General features: G+C 31.6%; 5 protein-coding genes and 1 long non-coding RNA gene across 6 annotated transcripts in view; 2 read left to right on the top strand and 4 right to left on the bottom strand.

Moving 5' to 3' along the window:
* Positions 1–84: 84 nt before the first annotated feature.
* LOC108560223 lies at positions 85–753 on the bottom strand. The gene has a single exon (XM_017917679.1). It carries the CDS (start codon positions 751–753, stop codon positions 85–87), a length of 669 nt encoding a protein of 222 aa, XP_017773168.1.
* Positions 754–6,885: 6,132 nt separating this feature from the next.
* On the top strand, positions 6,886–7,210 carry LOC108560222. Its single transcript, XM_017917678.1, has 2 exons — positions 6,886–6,921; positions 6,971–7,210. The coding sequence occupies exons 1-2, from the start codon at positions 6,886–6,888 to the stop codon at positions 7,208–7,210; spliced, it is 276 nt and encodes a 91-aa protein (XP_017773167.1).
* Positions 7,211–7,428: 218 nt separating this feature from the next.
* LOC108560227 lies at positions 7,429–8,557 on the bottom strand. Its single transcript, XR_001890970.1, has 3 exons — positions 8,339–8,557; positions 7,780–7,919; positions 7,429–7,557 (listed from the first exon to the last, which is right to left on the bottom strand). It is a non-coding gene; the product is annotated as an uncharacterized LOC108560227 (long non-coding RNA).
* Positions 8,558–10,874: 2,317 nt separating this feature from the next.
* Positions 10,875–16,125, bottom strand: LOC108560232. The gene is made up of 4 exons (XM_017917691.1): positions 15,738–16,125; positions 13,928–14,331; positions 11,947–12,481; positions 10,875–11,870 (listed from the first exon to the last, which is right to left on the bottom strand). Exons 1-4 carry the CDS (start codon positions 16,066–16,068, stop codon positions 11,188–11,190), a joined length of 1,953 nt encoding a protein of 650 aa, XP_017773180.1. The 5' UTR covers positions 16,069–16,125; the 3' UTR covers positions 10,875–11,187.
* Positions 16,126–16,343: 218 nt separating this feature from the next.
* LOC108560225 (protein odr-4 homolog) lies at positions 16,344–18,016 on the top strand. The gene is made up of 5 exons (XM_017917681.1): positions 16,344–16,537; positions 16,595–17,089; positions 17,145–17,315; positions 17,373–17,583; positions 17,639–18,016. Exons 1-5 carry the CDS (start codon positions 16,442–16,444, stop codon positions 17,977–17,979), a joined length of 1,314 nt encoding a protein of 437 aa, XP_017773170.1. The 5' UTR covers positions 16,344–16,441; the 3' UTR covers positions 17,980–18,016.
* A 300-nt stretch (positions 18,017–18,316) lies between these two features.
* The window catches only part of LOC108560233 (nuclear migration protein nudC), a 42,839-nt gene continuing 40,075 nt past the window's right edge, over positions 18,317–21,080 (bottom strand). The window contains exons 4-5 of the mRNA XM_017917692.1: positions 18,484–18,881; positions 18,317–18,421 (exon numbers count right to left, since the gene is read on the bottom strand). Coding sequence (XP_017773181.1) covers positions 18,370–18,421; positions 18,484–18,881 — 450 coding nt within the window. The 3' untranslated portion in view covers positions 18,317–18,369. The remainder of the gene's footprint in view (positions 18,422–18,483; positions 18,882–21,080) is intronic.

The raw sequence follows: 21,080 nt of genomic DNA, 5'->3' as shown, positions 1-21,080 counted from the left end.
CCTTGCTTAGCAGCACCTCTGTTATGTACGCCGCTACAACATTCCAGCTGTCCACACTCCTCAACATTTCACTCCTCAATATTTTCAGGCTCTAGCAGAACTCCCAATTTTGCCTCCCAATTCTTCCTCCGCCCTGTACTTCCTTCCAACCCATCTGCAGCACCTAAATAGCGTGTGCTCAAGGCTATCGTCCTCCTCGCAGTACCAGCACCTTTCATCCTCCTTCTTTGCGATGAAGTGCAGGTACTCGCCAAAGCATCCATGGCCAGACAGCGCCTGGCTCAGGTGAAATGTTGTTTCACCGTGCTTTCTGCTTAACCAAGGCTCTATTTGCGGTATTAGGCGCAGAGTCCAGGCTCCTTTCGACCTTTCCGACCTGTGCCATTTATCTTGCCATTTTTGAAGCAATTTGGCTCTAGCATCCGCTTTGGTCGTGCCCCTCTGCCTTTCACATCTCTCCAAAACAAGGAGCTCTATTGGTGGCACTCCAGCTATCACCTGCACTGCGTCTCGGGAAATTGTCCTATACGCGCTGCATATCTTAATTGCTCCTCTCCGTTGGACCGTTTCTAGCGCTTTTCTATAGCTTAGAACTGTCATTGCTTGTTCCCATATAGGAGTAGCATACAGCATAATAGATTGAGCCACTACTCCTAGCAATCTTCTCTTGCTAGACTTTGGTCCACCCTTGTTGTGCATTAATCTGCTTAGAGCTGTTGTTGTTTCTGCTGCTCGGATGGCTACTTCCCTCATATGCTCGGCTTATGTCAGGCTACTGACAATGGAGACCCCCAGGTATTTAATAACTTTCTTCGGTATTACTTCTGTGCTTGATATGGTAAATTTTATAGGTTTTGCTTTCATTTTTCGGATCAGTAATACCGCTTCTGTTTTTTCTGGTGCAAGTGTCAGACCAGTTTTGTATGTTGCTAAATGAGAAGCTATAAGGTCCTTCCTAACAAAACTCAGGATTTATGATAATAAATTACGGTCAAATAATTTAATTAATTAAATAACTTTAATAGTGACAGTAAAGATCTTTTAACCACAAAATTACCAGTTGATATGAAAAAGATATTTAACAATATACAAAAAACAAGTATCACATTAACAATAAGGTATTAAAATATTTTGAATAAGTTCTTCGATTTATTTTTTGACATGTGTTGTAATTTGGGTTGGGCACCCCTGGAATTAACATCTAGTTCCTGGTTACCTATAATAGTCTTAGTTGCTGGGTCCAGGAAAGAACAAGATTATCCATGTTATCGACACTTGTAGTTGACTTTTCACTCAGAAATACTGATTTGTACAATGAAACTATTTACATTGTATATAATGGAAATAAACCTCACTATGAAACCACAACCATATTACTACGACATAATCTAGAAAAATAAACAATGAAATAATATAATTTCATTTTTTAAACATGCAAAGTGGATGTATTGAATATCATTGCCATTCTCCATTGTGTCTTACTGATGAACCCAGATAATTTATTTAAAAAAAAACAAATTTAAATTTTATCATGTCATTCTTTACAATCACATGTGGCTTATGTCGACAGTTTAGCCTTTCACCTTAGTATATATACATATATATAAAAAATAAAACCTTAATACTATAATAAAATAAAAAGTTAACTATATTTTTTTTCATGTCGTAATAATTTTATACACAATCTGATCATCAATTAGAAAATTGAGTAAATTTAATCGCGGTTAACATTAATTAGACAAGCTTTCCCGATGGATAGTTACCATTAACATTAAAAAATCTGATCTGAGACCGTTTTCCTACTCTTAAAATTCAATGCCGTAAAACTGTGTCGAGAGTGTAAAAGGGGCAGAATTTCATAAACAATATGTCAATGTGTTCCAATATGTATGTGTTCATAAAATAATTTGTTAGGAGAGTTATGTATTCAATTGTCTGGGTGTCTAAGATTGCATGGTAATGACAATTACATAGTAAATAGAAAATTCTATTGTAATCAACATAAGTTGAAAACTTATATATAATTGTGTAATGAAGGTCTATCAAACATAAACAATACATTATTTATTATTATTTTACTATCAATTGCTAAGATCAGATGTATTAAATTGTGGTGGTAACCAATTCAAGTATTCTAATTACAAACGATAAGATAAAATAATAAAATATAAAATTATATAACAATATTCTATTGTCTATTGACCAATTTCACGCGGACACCGTTTAAATATTTAGAACGATTACAGGTACTAAATCAGGTTTAAAACCTGGACAAAGTAAAATTTTATAATTCCAGATCAATCTGGAAATGGTGGTCTTCATCTCCAACATAGCAAACTTCTGTCCTATGCAATTGCGTGATCCTGCACTGAAAGGTATGTACACATATAGAGGTTGCTTCCTGCAGTTTTCGGCGATGAAACTTTTCGGGATCAAACTTCTCAGTATCTGAGAAGCAGTGCTGCCTTTCTTTATTACAAATTGATCTAAAATGATTAGGATATTAATAAATATTAAATGCAAATATACAAAACTTATTAAATTGAAAATCTCTACAAACCGATGGATACAGCCTCATAGCGCGTCTTTAATTACTTTCTCCAAATAGTTCATACTTTGTAATGTGTTGTAAGTAACACTGTTGTTCTTCAAAAACTTTCTCCTATAAACATAAATTTTAGCTTACACATATCTTAATACAAAATAATGTATTACTTGAATATCAGGATTCATTGAAAGGCAATATACAACAAAAGAAAGTGCCATTCCTATGGTGTCGTGTCCTTAGAAAAATGCAAGTAAATTATATGTATAGCTTTATAGAAAATTTGTACCTCAATCTAGTTTGAATGTTTTCTACTATTAAGGACTTGAAATCGAAGGTAACCAAATATGTCTAAAAAGGGAAAACATTTATACTTAAAATGTGAATCTTGCCACTTTAATTATAATAATATATTCGATAATTTTTTTATATTTCATTTATACAATTATTTTTAAATATGAAGAATTGAATACCATTCTTCATATTTAATAATATAAGAAAACTTAATATAAATATATATTTTTTTATGTCGTGTAATTTTATTCACAATCTGTTCATCAATATAAACATTGAGTAAATTTAAGATCGCGGTTGACATTAGGTGTTTTATCGAAGGACCAAGTGTGTGGGTGAACAATAAAATAAACAATCATTGGTCCATTCGAACCGTATACCAGTGCCTAATAAATAAAATAGTTGTGTGTGGTGAAAGAAACATGATGGGGACTCCAGAGGATATTAAGGATAGAATAAAAAGGGCAGAGAAAACCTTCGAAGAATTGGGAGATAACCATTTCAACATTGGTAGGAAGTTGGAACCAGACGAGCAATTCATGGAAGATCACGAAGAGATAGGTGAGTCGTTCATTGAGGCCCTGAATAAGGCAAAGGCCAAATTAAAGCCTGATAAGGAAATATCGGCATGGTCGCAGCAATCAACACCAATGGGCAGTGATATTGGACATGTGAAACTACCGGCAATTGAGTTACCAACATTTAATGGTGACATAGACAAATCAGTTGACATTTCATTGATTTTAAGTAAAAATATGTGTTGATAGTTTGTTGAATAGAATTGTTGTTGTTGAATATAAGTTTAAAGTTGGTCGAATATAGTTTATTTTATTGTTCACCCACACACTTGGTCCTTCGATAAAACATTAGGTAGATAATCATTCCCGGTAGATAGTTACCATTAGATGACTTGACACTGTCATTGTCCATCGACTTGGCTGAAGGTCCATATGCTGAACCTCATTCATTTCGCTGTCCATCTGTGATGAACGATAGCCCTGGTGCAAGCACCGAGAGGGCTAACAAAGGGCCTGGCTTGACCAGGATTTGAACCTTGGTAGGGCGACTTAACCATTCGGCTATTAGTCGCCCTAATATAAATATGAAGTTAACTATAACAGAACTTGACAAAAATGATGAAACAGATAAATTGCGATTTATTGCATTATTTACAAAAAATATTAATAATTTCAATAGCCCTTTTTATCCGTTGACTTTTTTGAAATCATATATATTTATTTTATTCTTTTTATTTCTGTATATGTTTTTTTGTATGATTGATGCAATAAACATCATTATTATTAATAATTTTCAGAGTATCGCTTTAAAATTTATGGAGTAAAAACTTGTAAATCTATTAAAATTAAAGTTATATTTTTGATATGAATAATATTTACCGCATTTAATGTTATCTTTTTACATTTTATTTAACAAATGTACAATGTATTGATAATACCTGATCGATTGATGAATTTCAAAATATTCCCTATAACATTGATTTTATATAAATATCTAAACTTAGAATTTGAACAGCAGTTATTTGTAGATTTTTTTTTCAATAATGTCATCCCCCGCTCTTACATATTCTTTCTTAGAGTTACCTCCACTCACACACACAATTTTAAATTTGGCAACTCCCGTATTTCTAAAATATGTCCTCCTAATAGAATAAGTTGCCGAGCTCTGGTCTACACTCGAGAGCAGGGGATTCCAATGTAGAAACATTGGGGCGGTACCGTTATTACTTATATCTCCATCCTGGTATTTCCCTGCTACAGACAAAATTTGCAAATAATTAAGTTGCTATTGGTATGAGTAATCCTGCAACATAACATATTTGTTTTATTAAACAATTTTACAACTTTGTTTGACTTATAAATGATTGACATCTCATGTTATTTAGGTTATTAAAAATGAGTCGCTATACAAAAGAACAACGTTATTATTAAAACAGATTTCAAATTTGGCGAAACTTTTGCGGAGACTGTTCGAAAAGTTCGTGGAATTCTTGATATTCTAATTTCAATTAATTAGTCTACCATTCGAAGATTAATTAAAAAAATTGAGGAAACTGATTTGGTTATGAACAAACAAACTCCTGGTCCAGTGGGGTCAGCCGAAAACATTGCAAATATCAGAGAGAGTATCGATAAGAATCCAGGAATATCAACACGCCGTCATTCTCAACAATTGAACATTAGCAAAAACAGACCTTCACCTCCACCCTTACAAAGTTCAATTAACTCAGGAGCTCAAGTCACGAGACTTTTTGCAACGAAGACAATTCGCTAATTGGGTGATGGAAAACTAAACAGTATTGATGAAGATCATTTTCATTTGGATGTTTTTTTTAATAAGCAGAATTGTTAAAGTCCATAATTCCATAATTAATGTCAACATCAGTCAACATGTCTACTTTGTAAATCCATAAAAAAATTCCCAATTAAAGAATAATTTTCTGTGTTTCATTCAATCCAGGACACCCTTTATAAACAAACAATATTCTTAAAGCGGGTTCTGATTTTTTTTCAGTAATAACTCAAAATTGGGATAATTTTAAAATAATGCTTCGGACATATTTGTTAATCTGAAATATTTGTTTAGAAATGTATTTGCAATTCAAAAATTTTGGCAAATCCACAAGTAAAAAAATTAATTTTAGATTAAAAATTCTCTTTTTACTTCAATTAATTCTTCTTACAAGGATAAATCAATATTGGACATAGATTGAACTTTAACAAGATTCAATTTTTTCCTAGTAATTTTGTTATTAAATAAAGAAAACATATGCTTTCTTGATTCAATCAATTTTATTGCAATAGTTTTATTAATATCTTTAATTCTAGAATGGTGTAACGTGGTAAAATAGACAACGCTGCAAGTGCGCTCCACGTTGCAACTATGTTTCCAAAATTCGAGGAGACCACAGCAAATGGAGAAGCAAATTATTATTTATTCATTATTGCACAAAACTCCATATCAAAATTATATTAAAATATTAAAAACGTATATATTTTTCATCGATCCTAATAGATCACTTGAATTCCTTAAATAGCCAATGATATGCATTTTTCAAATCCGGTTATGACGTTTAATATAAAAATAAAACACAAAAGAAGAAGTAAAAAGAATACAATTTATACTTTTTTATATAATTTTGACCTAAAGTATATTAACGTGGGATAGTATACAATTTTTGGAAACTGGAAACAGTTCACGGACCACAGATAGAAAAACATTGATGAAATCTTAAATATATTATAAAGTAGAGCCTAAGTGATAATGGTTCGCAAAGATCATAATATTTTTTCTATTATATTTGAAATATTAGAATATATTATTTAATCATTGAGAGATATTGTCTAGTCGCTAATCTTTTTGACCTCACGGACCACTAAACTTAATATATTGAATCTCGCGGACCACTAAACTCAAAATTTGTAATCCCACGTACCAAAACCATGATGTTTTTACATAAAAATGAGATTATAAATATTAAATCATACATACACTTATTTTTATATTGGATCTTTTATACTACTTAATATAGTTAATATATTTTAAACACTTCTTAATATAGCAAAAATTACAAAAAATGGAGAATCGTAGAATCAGATTATAATAAAAACAAAAGTTGCAAATATATTCAAATTACCGCTGATCATATTTTCAACTGGTTTTTATCAATGCAAGTGCTTCTCTCAATTTCTTTTGAGGATTTATATCTCACACATTTATAAGCTTTTGTAGAATTTGAAGCGCGTTTAAATAATAAAATTAATAATAGTAATAACACATTTTTTTATGAACATACATTTCTTAAGACAGATTTTTTTATATACAGTAAATAAATGATCCAAAATTAATGTTCTACAATAAGGTGATGATATAATTGTAATTTCTATTTACATTGTAAAAGAACATAAGTAGTTTACTGAAAAATAAAATAAATCAATGTGTCAAGTTCAAAGCTTAATTCAAACATATGTCATTGTGATTGCATTCAAAATTTCTCTGCATAACTCAACTTCACGAATATGTAAGCAATGGGCACTATTTATATCCACGAAGATCGTTTCGAAGTATTATCGTCGACTCTTGACCATGTTTACATTTTAATAGAGAAATAAGGCAATTGTAGATACAAGAGGCTACGCTCCAAACGAGATCAAGTGTTTGGTAAATGAAGGATACCTGGAAATAACAGCTACCAGCGGTCAAAATCAATTACACAATGGATTTCCGACGTCTGTTGAGAAAACTTTGAGCAGAAAATTCAAGATGGTAAGGCCAGTTGTACCAGAAAGGAGCGTCTGTTGCCTCTCGAACGATGGCATGCTGCTGATAGCTGCTCCTTGGCGATATCCCTAAATAAAATAGTTAAAATAAACTTGATATAAACCTCGTCTTTTTTGGATGGAAGTGAAAACAAGAAAAAAAAATCTGAACAAAAACAAATTTTTCTTCTGTTTTTTATTTAGAAATGTCAAACAAAGTCTACACCCACCACACTATTAAATAACGGAATGGAAAACAATTGGAACGAAACGAGTGTTTTTTTTTATAAAATGTGATTTATTCTCTACATTTGCAAATCACGTTAATAAATTAATAAACATGTCTTTATACAAAATAAAGTAAAATAAATAGATAAGGATGTTGAATGGAAGGATTCATGTTCTTCCGCAGAGCTCGTGGTCATGGAACAGGTGGATCATCTGGAAACGTACACATATATCATTAATATTATTATAGAAGTGGAGGCTGGTGGAGGCGTGTATTCTGCGAATAGTTCAGATGTGTTTATAAATAATAAGGAAGGACTATTTTTGGAAGGCGCCGCTCGGACCGAAATAATCGTTTCATTCATACCATTCCGGAAAGCGAAAATAATTAAGTCGTGTGGAAAACCTACATATTTTTAGCGCGTAAATACAAACCCTATTATAGCTGTTGTTTTTTATCGGGTATCATTTGATTTACACGAATCCCACGTACAGCAACCACAGAGCGAACAGCAAAACTGCCAAAATCAGGAAGGTCATGAATAAGCTTTGAGTTTCACTTGGAGTGGCCATTTCTAAAATTAAAAGTAGACATATAAAAAAAATAGTTTATATATATTTATATAGTGGCGCGGTTTTATAATATTTTTTATCGTCCACTTGAAATAGAATTTATTACAGCGTAAAAGCTTTTGAAGATTTGCTCCGATGATAAACACGTGCATATGAATGTTACATAAACCATGGAAACCTACATTCTCTGGAGCCAAACAAATTATTATGCACAGCAGATTTGCTGGAACCAAAACGTTTTGAAAAACAAGATTTAACGGCATACACGTATCAGTAATTTTAACTATCTTGGAACACTTCCAATCAGATTATTTAGTGTTTTTTTTAAGAAATTAACTTCTAATTTGCTTTAAATGAAGTGAAACTATTATATTTCTTCAAGTTAATGAGCAGTGTAGGAATATGAAGGAATAAAACTTACTTGGATTTTGGGATGTTGTTTTCGTGTTATTTTCCAATGGGTGTCTTCACTGTCCAGGACCTGGAGTCAAAGTGTGATAGTACGGCTCGCGATTTGCCAAAAGTTCAGCTAAGTTGGGGGTGGGGTTTTCGGCTTATATTTTCTCGGACTCCGTCCATCTCTTTTCTATCTATTCTCAGAAGCGAGTGCAAAAGAAATGGAGTCGTCAGATCCTACAGAAAAATTATAATTCGTGCCTGTTAAAAATATAATTTTACAGGCCTTTTATTTACATCGGCTTGGACACGGCCTTTTAAACATACACTGACATCTTAATGGAGTTATTTGCGAGAAAAAAAGAATGTACGTGCACTCCGGTATCCATTCTTCTCTCTTCCGATAAAACAACATCAATGATAAGACGATAAATTTACAGAATACAATAATGCAAACGTAATGACTAATAAGAGATTAAAATTAGACGTGTAAAGCTGTAATGTGTTTATTCTGCTACATTGCTAAAACACGTACACACGCTATTTTTCTTTCTACAGCTGCAAGCAATCAAACTTAAAATACTTTTTTTCTAATAAACAGAGTAATATATAAATGCTTGGATAACAACTTAATGATAATACAAAATAAAACAAATATAAGAAATAAAATGCACAATTTAAACGTTTGTATTGTTTATTATTATGTAACAGTTGCAAATGGCATTAACGATAAGATTTTTTCACAAAATTCCATTAAAGATATATATATTTCTTATTTACTTATATATTTTTTTGTCTTCTTGAGTATATAAAAAGAGCAGTAGAGTAGGAACTAGAAGGCTTCCAATCAAGAGACATTAGGTATTGGAATAGGGATAATGTGGGATATTTAAATTTGGGAAGGTTATTTAGGTTTCAAGCACAGAATTTATAATAATTAATTTTACGTTTTTATTAGAAACTTTGTTTTAACTATAATTTATGAATGTATGTTTATAACCACCATTGTGGTTAAAGGAAATGCAAGGTGTTCAAACATATTAGAAATTATATATTATGAGTGAAATTAAGATTAATAATGACAGATGAAGAACTTAATCATAACAACTTCATCAGTTGAAAAAAAAACTTTTCTATGCTATATATTAAAACAATATCTTAAACAAGATAAAGTTAAAAGAAATGGAGGAGAAAAATATTATTATTAAGTAATTTAAAATGGCTGAAAATATACTAGATGAGGTTTAAAAGGAATGAACCCATTTAAAGAAATTTTTATTTGAAAAATAAGGAAGACCTAAACACTCAGCAAAATGACTATTTTTCCACTATATAAGACTTCAAGACCAATAACAAGAGAGAAATTCATGATGAATTTATTGCCGAACATACCACCTACTTAAAGGAGAAATAAGTTTAAAATATTTTTTAGTTATCTTTAATAAATAATTACATTTTACACTTGTTTATTTATATTTTATTCTTAATAAACTTGATTATTCGTGTATTTACATTTCTTCAATTTAATTATTATTTTTTACATTAAAAATGACTATAAATATGTGGACTTAATTTCCTCGTTTTTATTTTTTATTATTGACTTATGCCACTTTAAAAAATAATGGCTCATTTAATGAAAATAAAAATTATTAATGATTGTAAAACTATTTTATTTATAAATTAGATTAATTTAAACACAATAAACTACGAAATTGTTCCGTAAAAATAACAACTTTATCATGATATTCGTTTTGGTTAGAAATATTTGTAATGCAATTCTATCAAACATTAGATACACACAATAACCTTTTTTCAACGATAATATTTAATTTATTTATATTCTTGCTCAAAGAAGAATGTCAGCAATAAATATACTATATAGATGTAAGTTTTGTTTATTTCGTTGATTGAACCAACGTTTGTTTTTATTTCGAATAAATTATTTTTTTTTAATTTAAAAGAGATTTATATCAATTTGTTTCCTACCCTATGTCTACCCCTTTCGGGTTTAACACAATTTTTTTTTGATTTTTCGGAATTGAACCAACGACCTTTCGTATCAGATTTTCGTGATACAGGCGACCATAGCAATAAATTATTTGATTGCTGCAACTACATACTGATGTAGACACGAATTCGGTACTTTATCAGACGCATATGTTTGTAATATCTGCCACCAGTATTGCCTAACTTTAGGCAGAACTAATAAATAATAGCTGCACGATATAGAAAATTATATTTAAATATAGAAATAGGAATTTATGCAATTTTATTTACTTCCATTTTATATATATATACAAAAAAATATGAAGCTGTTGAGCAAGGTTTCTCACAAATCAAAGAAGTATAAGCCGTAAAAATAACTTGCGTTGGAAAACTGTTCCTTTCCAAAACTATTCTAATACCTCTGACAGAGCGAGATAGTAGAGAAAAAAAATCATAAATTCTGTTTTTATTATCTTCAAAGTGGAACAAAAATAATAAAACGGCCTATTTTTAATATTCATTTGGGATATTTTCGCGTTCCCGGTCTTGATACCATAATTTTCAGTGACTTCATAAAATTCTGGGTTCCGTGTGCAGACGATGATGATTCAAATTTATTCCGTGGTACAGGTGCGTCGGTAGTACGATTACTCGATGATTTAAAACTTTTCTACCTTCTCATTCTTTAAATATTCTGGACGGCCGGCCTTGCAATATCATATGCACGCATTATTTTTAAATGATTGTTCCAATACACATCTGACATTTCTTGGCACCGTTCCCCCGCAATACTCGAGAAATACACAGAAAGAAAACATATGCACGTGAATAACAACTTTTATTTAAATATTTACATATTGACCAGACTGAAATATATAACAATTAACATTAAATCACGTCCGGTTCCGATGCTTCGCATGTCATCGTTTCCGGTTTCTCGGCATGATCATATTCTATGTTTTTGATAGGTTTATCAAAGAAATTGTTGTTGATTACATAACGGACGCATTGTAGCAACACATTACGTTCGTGTTTGATTTCTTTACTCAACAACTTCTCAAGCAGCGTTTCCCTCCGCTTTCTGTATTTTCTATTAGAGAGAACTTCAGCGGCATTAGGAACTTGGGTCTTCTCTTCCTTTGTAACATTTCGTTTTCTCTTTCGATTTCCTTTATGTTCTTTTTTGACTCTTTCCTGCTTGGGCATCTCAAATACTGCGTCTTGTGGTTCCACGGATGTAGTTGGTTCACTTGCTATTGGCGTTTCTTCTATAGTTTCTGTTGGATCTGACTCTGACCCAGAAGCGTATGCGCCCATAATCGAACCCAACGCATTACTTAGAACTACTTTTTCCGGTTGTTTGTTAGAGGTCGTAGCTCCGTTCCATTCATCGTCATCGTATAACTCTTCGGACGCTGAGGAACTGTCCTCATCCTTGGCATACAATTCTTTAGTCCCTTTGAAAGGAAACATTTCTCCATTCCAATCGGCTTTTTCATCAATTAAGCTAGTACGTTTAATCGATACATTTTTTTTCCTCTTCTTTTTAATAGGCTTTTTCTTTGCTAATACTAGATCAAAACATATTAATTAACTATATAAAAAAAATACAACAAAATGAAAACGATTATAATTATTATGTATTACCGGTTTTATCAGGGAATCTCTTCTTTTTGTCCAGTATCCGCTCCCCCCTCTTCAACATCTCTTCCTGCTTCTTATATCTCTGTTCGATATTTTCTTTCGATGGAAAACGCTTTTTCCTCTCGGCTATCCATTTTTCGATATCTTCGGGAGTTGAAACATTCCTAATCTTGTCGTACAACCCAGAAGAATGCTGCAGTCTTATGTGGACCGCAATAATTTTTTCGTGTGCTATAAATTTGCATCCATCAATACCACAGGTTTGATGTTGTGATAAATGAATGCTATAAGAATGTGTATTAAAGAATTCTCTGTCACAACTCTCACAATAAAATGATTCGTCTTTAACAACACTATTGCCGTCTGTGTTATCATCAAAACAAGTTTCACTTTCGTCATTATAGTAATTACTATTATCACAATCATCATAATAATTATTCATTTCATCACAATTATGGTCATCCTCATCACTATTCTGCGGGCCATCAGCACATGCATTATCATCTGAAATACCGCCCTCCTCTTCAACTGTTTCTTCCTATAACAAAATTCTATTAAATTAAAACATTATAGTTAAATTAGAAGTCGTGAAAAAACAACAACAAATGGTATTTCTATTTAGAAAATGGAAATACTCTAAGACAGGGTAGAAGCAAACAAATAATACTATTCTTTTCTTACATATCGTTGTGCTAAAACATCCCCATAATTCCAAGATTATTCGTCAGTTTATATAAGAACCACATCACTCAATTTCTTTACTTCAAAATAAAACAAATTAAAAAATGAATGATATGGTAATTGCCTTTTGCAAACTGAATTGCCAAGCTGAAATTTCGTAAAACATAAGGTTTGTGTTTGAAAAAAATTAAAATAAAAACAATATATAAGCAGAACAGAAAAATAATTGTAAAAGATAAATTTGTGTCAAACTTATTTATTACAACATGTAATAATAATACATTTAATCAGGGTACTTCTAGAGGATAGTACCTGAATATATTTGAGCAGGTACAATGGTCTTGTTCACATTTAATGAAAAAAAAAATAGACATTAGTTACTAATATCAGAAAAAAATAATGAAAACATTCATATATAGAAATTTTGAAAGTTAACTTCAGTTGATAGAATTCATTATATGGACACACATCAAATTGACATAAATATGAATACATCTATTTATTAAGAAGCCATTCATGAAAAGATTATAAACCCGACTGAAAGTCATTGCAATGCATCATATTTAATTAATTGAAATGATTAAACATCTAATGTTATCTATTCAAATGATCTTCAATGCAATGGTCAATTTATAATCCTTATTATAATATACAAAAGGTCTGGCTACTATGAACTGAAGTGTCTAGATATTACTGAATTTAAATAATTAAATAAACGAAATTAATTTGTATTCGAGGGTTTGCTAACCAAATCGATGAGAGTGTAGCTTTCAATCAGTTCCTGAAGGTTTGTAACGTTTCAGACATTGTTTACTAGTTTAGTTTCTATTTGCAACCCTTCTGTTTCAATTGTGACCCTTACAATAACTAAATAGTTAATTTATTTGCTTCCGCCATGATTTTGCTTACGTCCTGAAAACAGAACCAGCGAATGTAATTAATAATTTCATTTGAATTATTAAAAATATGTAAATATAATTTCTTTTTCTTTCCGATAATATCCATTACTATGTATATTTAAAAAAATAGAGGTAGATCAAACGGTTTCAATCTCAGTGTTTTAAATAATATAAAATCGGTATATACAAAAAAAAAGATGTTTGGAGAAATAAATTAAAAGTAAAAACAGTGAGATTGAAATTTGGTGCAGTTAACTTTGTGCTAGATATGTCTAGCTGTGTATTGGATTTACAAGAATGTTGATTTGTTTTTTAAATCAACATACTACGTCAGCTGTGTAATCGATGGGTGCTGTATTAACAGCTGGTTTCTTAGTGGCTGGCATGAGTTGTGGAATACGCACCTCCCCTGGATGCTGTTCATCGTACTCCTGTTTAGCTGCCAAGTACTTCTTTGAGAAAGCATCTCTGGCCTCCTTGTAAGCATCCCAGACTTCTTGTTTTCCAGTGGATTTTGCCGAAGTCAGCAGCTCTTCCTTCTTTTTCTGATCCTCTTTGAGTTCAACACTCACCCACGGTTTATCCAGATCGAACTGAGCGAATCGTTTTTTGGGTTTTTTATGGACGCGGCCATCGTGAACACGTCTCATATTTTGAACCGGGCCTCTCGGACCGCGGAAGCCACGCGGATGTCTTCCACCGGGTGGAAGCATGGATGGAGGAGGCATCATAGGACGCATCATATGAGGCGGCGGCGGTCTCATACCTGGAGGAGGCGGTCTCATTCCCATTGCTGGTGGTCTCATGCCTATCAAATTCATATATTACCAAATATTCTTAACTAGTACAAACAAAAAATAGTTTTTATTTAAATAAACATATAAAACAAGAGCAACTAGTCTATATTTGTATAACTATACCAATAATTCTACTATATGTAAGTCATAATAATTAAAAAAATAATAACTCAATGCATGCCAATAAATAACTACTATAAACTTCGTAAAAAGTTGGAGAACAAAGCAGCATATCAGAAATGTCCAAGCGTAGAAAACATTATGAATGCTCTGACAGAACGAGAACGCCAGAATTTGTTCAAGGAGTTCAAGAAACCAGCGTTTAGTCCTCGACCTCATTTTGTACTTAAAAATTTGAGAAAACCACCCGGTTTAATTAATTTTTCAACGACACCTCTGGGGGTCGTGAACCCCACTATGAGAGTCACGGCAACAAATCATTATTCCATAAAATCAATGCGGTTACTTGCAAAAGAACTCATCTCTTGGATTTTTAAGTATGTAGCGTTATTGGGTCAATGGTCAATGAACACCCCCAAAACACTAAAGATTCCTTGAAAGCTGCGTCAGAGTAATGTCTGCTATGTATCAAAATCATTTAATTCTAGCTTGTCGACGATCTCGTATAGAGATAGTTATTCATGCTGACGGTAGTTTCACAATTTAAATACTGTATTTTATCAATATTTTAGATACATAATGTTGAAACAATCCTATTGAATATGTAATGTACAAGGCCTAATTCAGTTTTATTTTTTTTAATATAAAAATGTAGCATATTTCAACTTCTTATATCATATAAACTATAGAATGTTTATAGTGGATATATTAGTAATATAATATATCATAACTGTAAAATAGTTGCAAGACATTAAAAAAGTTTTCGGATCAAAGTACAACAAAAATATTTATGAAATCTAACACCATTAAACAGAGTATTTATGTATGTTTTTTTAGTAATATTGTATTAAAGTAATTGCATACAACACCTATGGATATTAATTAAATTACAATTAAAACCAAGTCCATATTTATCAATACATATAGCTTCTACCTGTTTGATTTGTCATGTGAGAAATACAATGTGTGAATGAAGAATGTGCAACAGAACCATGCTTGATTTTGAATTGTAAACTGATTATATACATTGAGTTATTATATAAACAAAGTAAAACTAAGCTATTGTGTAACTATGGTAGTATATACAAATATAAAATAATGTTAGGCTGAAATTCAATCAATAATCTATGTGACTAATTATATCTACCTGTCACTACTCATCCCATTAATCAATAATACATGGAGCAATTCCAGGCCGTCATTATATATATATATGATTATCTAAATGATAATTAACTATCGAATATTTATGTCACTTGCTATATGTTTACAGAATATATAGTATTTGTTTATTTACCTGGAAGTCCGCGAGGACCCATTCTAGGTGGAGGACGAATGCCTCGCATCGAAGGTGGCGGCGGACGAATACCTGGTGGTGGTCCCATCGGTCTCATACCTGGAGGTTGCATCCGCGGGAAACCAGGCCTCGGCCTCATGTTTTGTGGGTTAAAAGGAATAAACGGCGGCCCTACTTGCCGACGACGGTTAACCTTCTTGTTGTTCCCACCGCCTCCGTTCCTAGGATTCGAAATCTGTTTCTGATTATTCGGGTTGTTTTCGACTGCAGATCCCATTGAACAAATGTCGTCGAACTTGTTCTTCACCCACGTTTCTTCAATGCTCAACATATACAATGAAATTAATAGTTTTTTATGCTTTTTCACTTAACAACCATCAGTGTTGCCAGATTTGCAAACTTATAATAAAAGTCAATAACTATATTATATGCAACTTTATATACACGATCCGGACATTAAGTCGTTTATTAAAATACATTTTATTTAGTAATCCTATTTAATCAAACAAATAAAACTTAATTAATTAATAATATCATTGTTTCGTTTTATTAGTTATCAATGGTACATAAATTATAAAGCACATATGCCAAAGTGTTTTGTTTGCCATAAGTTCCTCATTTCCTCAATAATCATACCTAAACCATATACACATACACGTCAAATTTTCCTGCTCATTCCAAAATTCACAGTCGACTCAAATATAATGGTCCGTGTTGCGGTTGCGGATTCCGATCTGCTAGATTATTTAAGTAATTTAAATTCCTCGAAAACATGCACAATTGGATTGATATTAGGACAGGTAAGCTCAATTAACCTTCAATTCTAAACATATGTCAACAAATGATTCATGTTACAGTCCATGGGCAAGAAGGACTTTGTTGTCCATCTGGCAAAGACCATGCCCACTTTAACTGAGAAGACAGCAACAGCTTTTAAAAATATTGCAGATATACCAGATGGTGTTGTTGCTGATCATGCCAAACATACAACCCGTATGTTGCCAGGAGGAATATACATCCTGGGAATATTCTTAGTTACTGAGGAGCATGTTCTTAACCCACTTTCAGCCAAAGTTAAATCCATTCTTAGACATATGCATTCCACATTATCTAAACATGAATTGTTGTATGGAAAATCTGCAGAAAATGCAGAGCAATTAGTTCTTCATTACAATAAGAAAAGTAATACCTATACAGCAACAACTTATTGTTTGGAATCATCTACATGCACTCCAGCAGAATTTAATTTCAATTCAAAAGATTTAGCTTGGGAGCATTTGGAATGCTTCTATGAGGTAAATGAGACTGTTTTGATAACAGACAGGAATTTATCCATAAAAGATGAGCTGAAGGTAAACTTTCTAATTGGATTACTAAAAGTATCCATTTTTAATCAGCACGTTTTAGAAAATTGCTAGAAAAATTAATAACTGCCTTAGAACTGGAATTTACCTCTTTAATGGACAAGTTAGAAGTAAGGAAGATTCTTTAGTTATTTTAAAGAAGATGAAGATGTCTAAAGCAGAACTGACAGATGCTGAGGATAAGCCAGTATCTGTTTCTATTTTAATGCCACTGGTAACTAGCTTATAGCTAAAGCTGTTTTCGTTATATTAATTACTTTGTAAATTTCAGAATTGTACATCCTCTATTATCAATGCGGAAACTGTCAACGCCAAAGGTTTTCTTAAAATTACCGGGTTGATATGCAGCAATGTCTGGTTACATCCGAAATATAACTTTAAGAAGGCGTCAGATGCTATTCACGAAGATATTATCAGAAGCCTAACATCGAGGCTCTCAATGCATTTTGATTCGTTAACTGAAGGCGAAGGAAACTATAATGGTAATATTTTGTTTATAACTATAATTAATATTACATAATAACTTGATATTTATAGATTCAAGTAGCATCCACGAGCCGCCCAGACGTGTTTTAATTCCTTTGTCGGGATCAAAGGTGATGCTAACTGATTACTTGTTTCCTGGAGAAGGAGTCGAAGAGACAGTGTTATCTCTTCAAGATATATTGGATATAACTATTCAAACAAAGAGCGCGATTAAAGATGTCGAAGGTCCTGTGGACTTGGCAGAATATTACAATGAAATGTCTGAAGGTGGGAGCAACGAAGTATTGCCAAATATGGCTGCGGATACTAACAAATTCATGTACATTATCGGAACAGCAATCGCCCTATTAGTTTTAATCTTATCCCTTCTTGTACATTTCCTTAAAGATTAAGAGTATATTTATTGAATTAAACATATTTTATATTTAACTCGTTACTCATTTGTATTTTATGTTGTTATTTTAAAAGAAAAAAAATGCATTTAACATTTTGTACATATAATTAAACGCATGGATGAGTAGGCGCAGGCATAGGGATTTGTCGAAAAAAAGCATATTTTATTACATTTTTTATTACACTTTCTCATTTACATTAATAAAGGCAATGGTTAATGAGTTGCAAATTTATTTATTAAAAAAAAAGCGAACAAAAAATCCTTTTCTGTAATATAAAACAAAAAAATTGATATATCATGATGAAATATAAAAAAGGATAATTAAAATTGTGTAAAGTATCATAAATATTGATCAACAATTATTTAATTACTTGAACGGTGAGGTATCTCAGTTAAATTTGCATTTCGAGAAATCCATTTCTGGGTGTTGTTCCATGAATCTGAAAAGAATAATAAATTATTTTCACAATCTATATGATTCATTACCGGAAGATGGACTTACTTTTTAAGTACATTCTGTTTTTGCTGATCTTCGCTTGTGGGCAATCCCAATTCCTTCTGTCTCTGGTCATACATCATCTTTTCCACCAAACCTCTGGTTGCGCCGTCCAGGTCGCTCAACTTCGACGGTTCAGGGTTGATCTTTTTGGTGCTGATGTCGGGATCGGAAACGACAAGTTTCGGCCACCAATTCATCTTGTTAACTTTTTCAAGATTTATGAGCAGCTGCTTGCCGTCTTCGATGACCCACGTTGATTCCTCTAATTTAATCTCATATGGAAAATCGTCGTCTATGATAGGATCTTGGCCTTTTACTCCGCATTTCAGATGCTTCTTCGTAAGGCTCACAATAAGGTCCTTCTGCTTAGCTCTGAAGTTTATATTAAGTGGCACGCGAAGCTACAACAAAAGAAATAATCACATTATTAATGGACACCAGATTTTAATTACTAAACTAATAAAGTTGTTATGATATTTCATCTTACAATTAAAATCATTCTATATTGAATAAGATTCAAACAAATAAATAATATATTTTAGATTTTTCGAAAGTCTTTTATATTTTAATATAAAAATAACGAAAAAATATATACAGTAATCCAGCCCAATTTGGACATTTATTTATGGTTTTAATATTAATATATTATTTAATTATATAATTTTAATGCTTGTATAAGAATACAAGCATTTATTTTGAAACGTAATTGAAAAAATGTGTTCGTCACGTACATTTGTAATAAATTCTTAAAACCAATTACCTATAGTAGGGATCCCCAACCTTTTTACAGTCAAGAGCACATTCTAGAATTTTAGGTATGAATTATTTTCTATTATAATATAAATTTGTTTTTAATAGTAATTTATAGAATAAAAATCGTTCATTATGATTCATTTTATATTTATGTACAATTAATATCCAAAATCATTTCTAATTGATTCTAAATTCAAATATGCCCCACAAAACAATTACTAGAAGAATCAAAATTGATATTGGAAATATAAAGTTTTTTTACTTTTACATATATTCTTCTACTAAACAATAAAAGCTGCATTTACAATTTGTCTTTACAAAATTATATATAAGATGATAACAACAAAAAATTAAAAAAAATCGCAAATATTCAATAAATTATGTTTATTATTATTTTATAAAAAACAAATCATGAAAACAAGTTAACAAAGACCTAATTAATAAAATATAAACAAAATTATTAATTAGTTAATAACTATTATATTTGCAAAAAGTAAATCAATTTAACTCGGTTGTACATCATTTGTATGCGACACGTTTTCACTCAAATTAAGGAAACGTCCAGCGTTGGTCGACTGTGGGTGGGATTTGAAATTAGCAAACACGCGAAGGATGAAATGTGATCCGAATGAATGAATTGTAAGAAAATGAGTAAAAACAAGGAGAATAATAAAGGTGTTCGCTTTTTTTTTGACGACGCCCGTGCCTTGACCCATTGCAGCAATCGAAAAGATTTATTTATTTACTTGGGTAGTAGTATCTTTTTTTGTTGTATTCGAAAGAACATTCCGCAATTGATTATTCCAATCAAAGAGATACGATCTGCAATTGATTATATTGATGATTTGTTGCTGAATCTGCAATATCCTATCCCAGAATTACGCATTTCCATCGATCCAAACAATGGACAGAGCAATGAAGATGGAATAATAAGGCTTTCGAAAGGCGAAGTAATGAAAAATCTATATCCCCTTTTGCGCAAGAATTGACGTAGACACGGTCTGATTGTTTCAGAACTTCGTTTAAAGGTCAGACACATAAAGCGCGCGCGCTTTAATTATTATTAATTATGATAATACTTGTTTCCTATTATTATATTATTTGTTCAGTCCGATTCGCTCTCATCGTAATCAACAAGAATTTTATTATTATTCATAATGTAAATAAATAATGCACGTTGTTAATGAAAAAGTGAACAAATAAACACCCGCATTGCAACAATCCTGGTTCGCTTCTTGTTTTTTGCTGCCGCCGCGAAGCAGCAGCAGCGAAATCCGGGTTAAAACCTCTTGAACAAGGTCGCTGTTTCATTCCATTATATATATTATCGCCGTGTGGACAGACACATTGTATAATGCATATTTAATACGGCTCTTCACTGCCATATGAGATAATGGCAGTTTCTTTTCACTATTTTTTTTTGTATTGTTTATATCCTCTCTACAGCAGAGTTTCTCAACGTTACACACTATATTACTCAGAAATAAGTCGATATATTGCTAATAGGGTCATTGAACTTAAGTGAAGATCGAAAGTCTAATCTTCCATGTTGACGTACAATGAATTTCGTTCGTCTTTACTTTTTGCAGTCATAGTCCAAGATGCTATAACAAAGTAGTCACATATATAAATAGACTATAATGCAATTAATAAAAATATCAAATACTTAATTATGGTTTTTGAATATCAAAATCTTCAATTTATATAACATTTCAAAGCTAATTGGGAGCGTTTTTGTATAATTAATTATTGAATTGCAATAGTAAACGTAGATGTTAGCATCGTTTGCTCCTAATAAACACAAGCACTTCTTTATATTTTTTGATGATTACTACTGATAAAAAATA

The sequence above is a fragment of the Nicrophorus vespilloides genome, unplaced genomic scaffold (genome assembly GCF_001412225.1).
Source record: "Nicrophorus vespilloides isolate i.1.1-1 unplaced genomic scaffold, Nicve_v1.0, whole genome shotgun sequence".
NCBI lineage: Eukaryota > Metazoa > Arthropoda > Insecta > Coleoptera > Silphidae > Nicrophorus > Nicrophorus vespilloides.
The sequence above is the reverse complement of the archived record's forward strand: the minus strand, read 5'-3'. Positions and strand labels throughout refer to the sequence as shown.

Excerpts from the sequence above, each read along its gene's own strand:
- LOC108560225 (XM_017917681.1), top strand. The coding sequence starts at position 16,442 with ATGGTCCGTGTTGCGGTTGCGGATTCCGATCTGCTAGATTATTTAAGT. Across the intron at positions 17,090-17,144 it reads CCATAAAAGATGAGCTGAAG|AAAATTGCTAGAAAAATTAA; the intron begins GTAAACTTTCTA and ends AGCACGTTTTAG. Across the intron at positions 17,584-17,638 it reads AGGCGAAGGAAACTATAATG|ATTCAAGTAGCATCCACGAG; the intron begins GTAATATTTTGT and ends TGATATTTATAG.
- LOC108560223 (XM_017917679.1), bottom strand. The coding sequence starts at position 753 with ATGAGGGAAGTAGCCATCCGAGCAGCAGAAACAACAACAGCTCTAAGC.
- LOC108560222 (XM_017917678.1), top strand. The coding sequence starts at position 6,886 with ATGGGCACTATTTATATCCACGAAGATCGTTTCGAA. Across the intron at positions 6,922-6,970 it reads TCCACGAAGATCGTTTCGAA|GCAATTGTAGATACAAGAGG; the intron begins GTATTATCGTCG and ends TAGAGAAATAAG.
- LOC108560232 (XM_017917691.1), bottom strand. The coding sequence starts at position 16,068 with ATGTTGAGCATTGAAGAAACGTGGGTGAAGAACAAGTTCGACGACATT. Across the intron at positions 14,332-15,737 it reads GGGTCCTCGCGGACTTCCAG|GCATGAGACCACCAGCAATG; the intron begins GTAAATAAACAA and ends TGAATTTGATAG. Across the intron at positions 11,871-11,946 it reads GAGATTCCCTGATAAAACCG|TATTAGCAAAGAAAAAGCCT; the intron begins GTAATACATAAT and ends GTTTTGATCTAG.